The sequence below is a fragment of the Merops nubicus genome, unplaced genomic scaffold, assembly GCF_000691845.1.
Source record: "Merops nubicus isolate BGI_N331 unplaced genomic scaffold, ASM69184v1 scaffold1019, whole genome shotgun sequence".
Classification (NCBI taxonomy): Eukaryota; Metazoa; Chordata; class Aves; order Coraciiformes; family Meropidae; genus Merops; species Merops nubicus.
Genome location: NW_008631491.1, coordinates 101793 through 110040, shown reverse-complemented (window position 1 = coordinate 110040; position 8248 = coordinate 101793). Strand labels below are relative to the sequence as shown.

The following is an 8248-nucleotide window of genomic DNA, read 5'->3' as shown; positions in this document are numbered from 1 at the left end:
TATCAGTCTATGAGTCATGCAGTGGGTCCTTGATGGTCCATTAAACAGAAATAACTCCTGGGGGGAGTTCTGTATGAGTCATGGGGCGAGGCATGGATGGGCCCATTAACAGGGAGGACTCCTGCTGGGTGGCAAGGTGTTAACATCTCCCCTGACCTTGAACCTCTTTCCTTATCTGTTATAGCCTGGGGTGTGAGGTCTGTCCTGGGCAGCTGCTACCCATGATTTTCTTAACAGCCCATGAGCACTGACATAGAGAGTATAGAATACACAGTTTTGGTTCTACCCACATAAGGATAAACTGGTCCCAGCCCCTGTAACCATGACAGGGTGCCACATCTTTCTAGTCGTGGGGAGAAGGAGAGTACAGCTGGAGTCTTTGAAGCTAAGGACCTTGCCAGACTGGTTGTGTGTGTCCCACCTCTCCCCTAGAGGAGTTGGACTCTGGGCTGGCTTGGTAGCAAAACCAACAGAGCAGCGTTCGTGCCTGTGAGTGCATTTTGTGTATTCAGTTCTGTGATTTTGGGGCCAGTCTCTTTTCAGTGGTGCCCAGAGACGGGACAAGGGGCAATAGGGACAAGCTGGAACCCAAGAAGTTCCATCTGAACAGGAGGAGAAACTTCTTTCCTGAGAGGGTGCCTGAGCTTGTAGCAGGCTGCCCAGAGAGGTTGTGGAGTCTCCATCCTGGAGGGATTCCAAACCCACCTGGACATGATCCCAGGCAACCTGCTCTGGGTGGCCCTGCTTTAGGAGGGGGGTTGCACCAAGGTGGTCTCCAGAGGTCCCTTCTAACCCCTGCCATGCCAGGATTCTGTGATTTTGAAATGGCTTATTAAGGCAGTGAGTGACAGTTCTTGCTTTGAAGAAGTTCATGTCAAATACCCAGGCCTGTGTTGAACCACAGTGAGGTTTAGACGTTGGAAGAGTCCACCATGGTGGCATGCATTAGTGAGCACAACAGTAGATACTAGTAGCTTGCCTGGATTCCTACAGAAGAGGTTCCAGGTAACCTTTCTTCAGAGGCTTAAAGGGTACTTTGCAGACACAGATTTGGTCTGAAAACATCTCACCTATTTTCAGTTGGGAATTTTCATTTTTTTCTTGAAAAACCACTTCCATTGATTTTTCAAGACCCCTTCCTACAATCTTGATGCTGAAGCTCTCTGTCACCCTGAGCTTGTCTTGCTCTGGCATCGGACACCTGAGCGTTGGTCTCTTTTTCCCTGGTGTTAACTGAACTGCCTTCTCACCCTCCAGTTGCAGATCTCAAAATGCTTTGCAAAGGAGATAAAAATCTCCTTTTATTAGTCCTATTTTGCAGATACCTGAGGCAACAGCAGCAGAACGACTTATCCCAGACCACCCAAGATGTCCAGTGGCAGGAGGAGGAACAGAGACCTGGTTTTCCCCAGCCCTTGTCCAAGTCCTCTCCTCCTCGTGAACACTGCTTCCCATGTGTAACGGATTAAAAATTCCCCTTCTGATTGCACAAGCTCTTTTTTGACATCTACAGAAACAGATTTGGTGTACTGATGCCATTTCAGGAAGGTGGAAAAGAAGCATGACCAAGGAGAGGAGCCCTTGCTAGTGAGTGCTCTGCAAGCAGCTCCCTCACCTCTGTTCTCAGGGGCTGTAGGGTTTGGTTCCTTGGTCTCCATTTATCTCTGAGTTACGTGAGGAACCCCATACACGTGTCCTACATGGACATCCACTCTCCAGTCCCTGATGGGCAGAACAAGAACCTGGTGACTTTGGCAGTGCTGGAGGATATGGCCAGTATTTAGCAGCAAATTACACGGGTAGCTTGATGAAGAATTTGGCTAGCTTATAATTTTTGCCTTAAATCTGCTGGAAATGTTAGGACTCAGTGGAATTGTGTGTGCCTGGAGTGGGACTAGAAAAATGCCCAATTTGTGGTGAAGCCTGGCTTGGACTCACAATGGGATGGTGAAATTCTGGAGAGGAGCTCTGATCACAGCCACGGCCATTTCTGTCTTTGAATAGTGGCAGAATTGAGCTGGTTGTGGTGCCCCTACCTGGCATCTCTTCAGGGTGACTTTCCAAACAGGCAGAGCTGGAGCTGCCCGCAGTGTGGCTGGGTAGAAGAATCTACTGTTGCAGGATGGATGTAATAGGTTTCCTGGGCTAAATCCCACCTTGTGTGCTCCCTGCAGCATCCAGCCAAGTTGGGCAGGCTGCTCTAGGGGGCGTGTGCAGTAATCCCACCCAGGGGACGCAGAGGTGCCCAGTTTTTGGACTCACAGCCATCCCAACTGCAGGTGCTTCACCCACTTCCCCTGCTCCCTCCCGCTGAGTGGAGCTGACACCCTTTTTCCCCACTCCTGACCCCAGAGGGCACCTTTCCTTGCTGGGACCACAGGTGCCACAATGCTCACTGAGCCCCAAGACACTGAACACAGCCCCAGGAAAGCTCTGCTAATGCTGTCCATCATGAAAGCTCTAATCCACTCTATTCAACGCCTCGATGAATTTAAGGCTGCACCCTTGCTGGCATCTCTTCCAGCAGAGAGTATCCCATTAGAGGTGTGACTCCCTGGCTCAGCCTACCGTGACCCACTGGACTCTTGCTCATCAGGGTTTCTGGACCAGATTCAACACTGGGAAGTTTTTGTGGTGCTGGCAAGAAGAAGCCAACTGTGATGTTTTGTGGCTTGCAAATAGCTGGGCTGGCTGATGCCTGCTCTTCCTAATTGCAATTCAGTGCAAAGAAATTATTAGGAAGATATTAACCATATAATGTTTTGGCAGGGTGCTGGGTGACAGTCATCATTTCTGCTGCTCCAGTATGGTTTTAAAAAAAAAAAAAAAGAAAAAAAGGACAATAAAGTAGGCTTTTTTTTGTTGGAAAAGAAGATTTCATGTTATCTGTGTTTGCAGGCTCTCTGGCTCGTATGCTGGAGGAATCCTTGCTGCGGGGGTGTTTTCCTTCTCTCGGCTAACGTGGCAGTGGTCCATCACGGCGGAGGTTTTCAGCTTAAACAATCTGTTTGTGGGGCTGCTGATGGCTCTCACCACGCATTTTGAGGAGGCATCCACTGCAAAAGAGAGATCAAAGGTAAAACATCTCAAGCAAAGTGAATAGTTGGGGTTTTTTTTCAATTGGTTATCACATGTCTGTTTAATTCCCGATTCGTTTAATGCTTATTTAGTCTTGTTTAAATACAGAAGGTCAAATTTTGGCAGCACCTCTGCTGGGTGGTGTCCATCCCTGCCCTACCTGGATGTTCAAAAGTTGGGAAAACCTGTCCACTTTCTATAAGGGCTGAGCTGGGACCTGTTGAATATGTTTGATTTAAATTCACTTAAAACACACAGGGTTGAAACAGGAAAAGCAAAATCACTGTCATCTAAATGTTTTGAGTGCAAAGTTTGGCTTCCTGCATCAACGACTCGAACTAGACTGTGAGCGTTCAAGCTTTTGTTTTCAGAAGTGGTATTTTTTCTTGGGGTAAATAGATATATTTTACAGAAAACTTGGTCTGATCAAAAACTCAGGTTTCTACTGAAAAATGGAAACAACCAAATTTTCAATCAGTTCTTCTTTTGAAATTAAATGTTCCCCTAAAATAATGGCATTGTTAAATACAGAGACTTTACATTTCATGCTATATTCTCTGGTTTATAAACAGACTAAGCAGCCAAATGATATTTTTACTCAGCAGGACTTGTTCTTTCTGCCTGGACATCTGATCTCTTCTCCTTTCACAGACTTGCATGCTGTGACTCCTGTAAATTGTGTGAATAAAAGGATTTTTGTTGGGCTGGGCTAGAATTTTGGGAGCCCACAGTGGTAGTTTACTCAGCTTCGTGAGTTCTCAAATAACATGTTTTATCAGTGGTTACAGAGACCTCATTTCACCATGAGGGTTGTTTTTTTTCTGACAACTACTGTTCCAAGATCCCTACAACCTGAAGTCCACAAAGATGGCGTTGGGCATTTTCCAACCTGCTTCTGTGTTTCATGTGCACAATTTCCAGTGGGATTTTCAGAAGCAGTTAAGGAGCTTGTTTCAGTGCTTTTTTGTCTGTCTGGCATCCCATGCCTTGAAGAAGCCAGGCTGCCAACAGCAAGCTTGCAGTGCTTTTCGTAAATCAGATGGTCATGCAGACACCTTCAGGGGTGTGCTTGTTCATCAATATACTTGAAAAACCACTGAGCTTGTTCTAAGTCCTGCTGGGCAGCTCTGAAGTGCACAAATGTTTTTCAGGAGTTGTGGGAGGTGTTTTATGGAGTTGCTCTCGTAGCCTTGTTGTCCCCCACTGACTGAGAGGACTCAGCACTGGTCTGGTGTGTTGGGACAGAGCAGAGCATATGATAGCATGGGGCAGAGAGAGGCTTTCCTTAGCCTCGGCCAGGGATGGTCATGGTACCAGTAATGAACCTGTGAATAATTGTCAGTGAATACCAGAAATACCCTGCACCATGGTGCATAGTTTGGTTGTGTTACCCATTTTATAGAAAAATCTCAAAGATGCTTGAAAATGACCTTCTAGACTAAGAAGGGATATCACATGTAATTCCCTTTGCCTAGGAAGTTGGTGTAGCCCTGACCTTAGCACCTTGGTGCCTGAAGAAGAGCTAAAAATCATGCCTGCTATATAAAATGAGGTCTCTGTACATAATGACATTATTTTAGGGTATGGCTTCTGAAAACTTTGCACCATTTGGCTTTGGCTGCTGGGCAGTCTCCCTGTTGAGGAACTGGACCCTGTTGCATTGCTATGACATGATGGTGCTAGAGATGATCTCTGTATACATGGAGACACAGCTGTTGCACTGGACTCCTCTTAAATAATATTTTCTGTTGAACAAATGAAATCTCCCTGTAAATACTGAAAAATAGCCAGTGTTAGAACTGACCAGGGCTCACCACTGTGTTTGCCTACGCATGCTGTGGGCTGCACTGAAGGCCTTTTGGTCTCTTGATGTTTTTGCAAACTGTAAAGAGTAATTGTGAATGGGTTTGTTTTTTTTCTTTTCCCCCTTTCAGATCTCTAAACTTGGTGCCTTCTGCTGTGGGCTCAGTCTGTGCAATCAGCACACGATAGCTCTTTACGTGGCTTGTATTGTGCCCTGGGTTCTCTCCCGGCTCTTCAGAAAGATGGTATGTGTTTTGGTACCTCCACTTCGGTAAGGCAGGGAGGAATTCCTCTTTCCAAGCACTTGTCCCACTTCTCTGTTGATGTACAAACAGAAGCAGTCGGTGATCTGTCTAAATTTGAAGTTACAGGCCATCAGTCTTGACGCCAGAGCCACCAATTACAATTTAGGGGCTTTGCTTATGTAGATAAGTATCTGTTGGTGAGGAGTCAGTGCAGTGTGTGTGCATTACCTCTCCTGGCTGGTGGCATTGGTCTCCTCATGCCATCAACTCCATGCCAACGTGGAGATGAGTTTCTGTATGTTGGTTCCCTGGTGGTAACCAACAAAAGCCATGTCCATTCGTTGCAGAGCATTTTGCAGCTCCTGTTGATAGTTGAAGGTGCAGCCAGGCTAAGCAGCACAGCAAGAAGGGTGCAGTGGCTCGTCACTAGGGGGAAATCCTCTTCAGCATCTCCTCGGCCTCCAGCTTTGATGCAGCCAGGACCTGTGAGTCTTACAAGATCAGCTCTCAGGGGAAGAGCACCAGCCTCGTGCCAGCTGATCAAGACTAAAGGCAGGCTGACATGATCTCATCAAGTATGGCTCTTTCATCTTCTGCCAGAGATGTCAGTCTCAAGATGTCCCTCCTTCCACACCTCTTTCTTAAAGAAGCTGAAATCACCTTTTTGCACTCCTAGCTTATGAAGGCAATGTGCATCCATTTGGATGAGGCTCCCAGGTGATGTTCAGGGGCCTTGCAATGCTCCTGTCTTATGTAGGTGATCTTCTGTGAGTCAAGGCATCAGGCTGGATCCAGATGTGTTGTAGAAATTCCACTTGGATTTGCACATTGCTCTGAAAACCAGCTGCACATCTCAATGACCCAGATGCACTGATCACTTTGCAAGTGGCCCTGAGAAATATCCACCTAGTCTCCCCCACACCCCCTCTTGCCCCACTGAGGGTGACAGCTGAACAGGTTTCTGCTGGACCAGTCCTGCCTGTATTTTTTCCACCGGGTAATGGAACTAAGCTTGGAGTGAAGGTGTGAGCTGCAAGAGAGAAGGTGCAACTCAGACAAGCTTTATCCAAAATTTGGTCAGCATCTTCAGCAAACCCCTCTCTGACTATAGATTTCCTTTAACACAATGAAGATTCATTCTGCAATATATTTATGTTCCTTAGAGCTTTTTTTGTTTGTTTGTTTATTTTTTAACCAAGGGAGGTCCAGAGAGACCTCTGTGATTTCCAGGAAGGAGAATCTTGTGCCAATACAGTATTCCTGGGAAATACTTCAGACAGACCAGGGGTGCCTGCTGCAGAAATCTACCTAACAAGAAGGCTATTTGTTGGAAAACCAAAAAAAACCCTTTTTAAGTCAAAAAGAACCAACTTTCTTCTGAAGGAACTCTGGCCACCACCATTGCCAAGCTGCTTCTGCTCTGCAGGATCATCACTCTGAATGGTGCCTCTTCCCCATAACCCCAACTGCTGAAGAAGTGCTTTGATTGACAGGGCAGTGGTTAACGATAAAGCCAGCGTGCAATATTCTAGGGTGGGATTTTCCAAAGCACTTAAAGGAGTTAGGCACAGGAGGCCCTTTGAAAGTCTTGTCTTCCTGACCCCTTAGGCAGTCTTGAAAATCCCACCCCAAAAGTTGGCCTATCCAATTTAGCCAGTGTAATCGCGACGAAGTCGATGGCAAAACTGACTCCTGATGATGGTGGTGATGTGTGTAGTTGTACTAGAGCCGCTTTTTTTCCTTTTTTATTATTTTTTTTTTTTTTTGCCAGATGGAATACCAGCCAACTCTTAATCGCTGCAAAGTGGGTTATCTCAGCCTTGCAGTGCTTCAGCCATCTATGCATGTCATGCCATGATTTAAATGTGAAAGATGCAATGAGTATGATACTCATGAGTCCTAGCTAATATTATTTGCTTCACTTAAATTTCACCCTGCCATGCAAAGGAGATCAGTTTGATGCAGTTCCCTAGTAATCCACAAAATCGTAAGGTTTAACATAGCATTTTGTAGGGACTTACTATAAAATGAGAGATCAGCTCTGTGTAAATATATTTGATGTTTTTTCTTTATCTGTTCTTGAAGTTCCAGCACGATTAAACTAAAATAAACATTGTTATGCAATATGACATATTTTGGTGCAGGAATTGTCCCTAGGCCATTTGCTGAAGTTGGGTTTATGCTTCTTGGCTGGTTTGCTGCCTTATCTCTATCTGCCGGCTTCGTCCTACCTCAATCGAGCCCGTTGGACATGGGGAGACCAGACGACTTTTCAAGGATTTTTGACCCACTTTCTGAGAGAAGAATATGGGACATTCAATCTGGTAAATAAGGGTCATTTTCCAAATAATGTTCTTTTGCCTTGTGCAATAGCAGGACCTTTCTATTTGTGGTGATTAATGGCTTGCAGGGACACAGAGGGGAAATCTTCTCTTTTTTTAAAAAAATATTATTTCTCATTTTGATCTGATCTCTGAGGTTTTCTGGGAATGGATCACGTGGCTGGGAAGCAAACAAATCGTTCTCTTTGCCTTTGTGGGGAGAGCTGTATTATTTCCTGGGAGCTGTACAAGATGTCTCATATTTATAAGAGCCCCAAGTGCAAGCTGTGGTAGGTGGAGATGCTGATACCAAGTTGGTGTTTTTCTTGTTTTAAGACAAATAATTGTCTTTTTTACTTTAAACTCAGCTATTTAAAGAGGTCGCAAGCAGTTTTCATTGCTGTAGCTTTACGAAAGATATGGTAGGTTTGAGGGGGCTCAGCAACCTCTGTCTTGAGTTGTTGACAGGTCTGTGCTCTTGCCAAGGGAGGGAGGTGTAGCACAGGGTTTGCATCTGCCTCCTCCAGCACTGACTTAAATGTTTGGCTCTGGCCTCCCAAGGATGGGAAGCACCCAGCACCCCTTTGCTCCTTCCTCCTTTAGAAATTTCAGCACAGAGGGCTGGGAAATCACACCACTGTGGGGGAAAAAAAGAGAAGAAGGTATGGTTTACATATTGCATCATCACTCCTTGAGGTCCTGCAGTCCCACGTCCTCAGGCATCCAAGCCCCCACATCCAGCCAGCGTGAGGCAGCGAGCGCCGTTGCCATTCTGTTACAGGCTTCTTGGGGAACTGGGTG

General features: G+C 45.9%; 1 protein-coding gene across 1 annotated transcript in view; it reads left to right on the top strand.

The window, feature by feature from the left end:
* Positions 1-2898: 2898 nt before the first annotated feature.
* TMEM260 (transmembrane protein 260) overlaps positions 2899-8248 on the top strand; it is a gene marked incomplete at its 5' end in the record, with an annotated part of 14297 nt that continues 8947 nt past the window's right edge. Inside the window, 3 exons of the mRNA XM_008947559.1 lie at positions 2899-3076; positions 5013-5126; positions 7271-7450. Coding sequence (XP_008945807.1) covers positions 2899-3076; positions 5013-5126; positions 7271-7450 — 472 coding nt within the window. The remainder of the gene's footprint in view (positions 3077-5012; positions 5127-7270; positions 7451-8248) is intronic.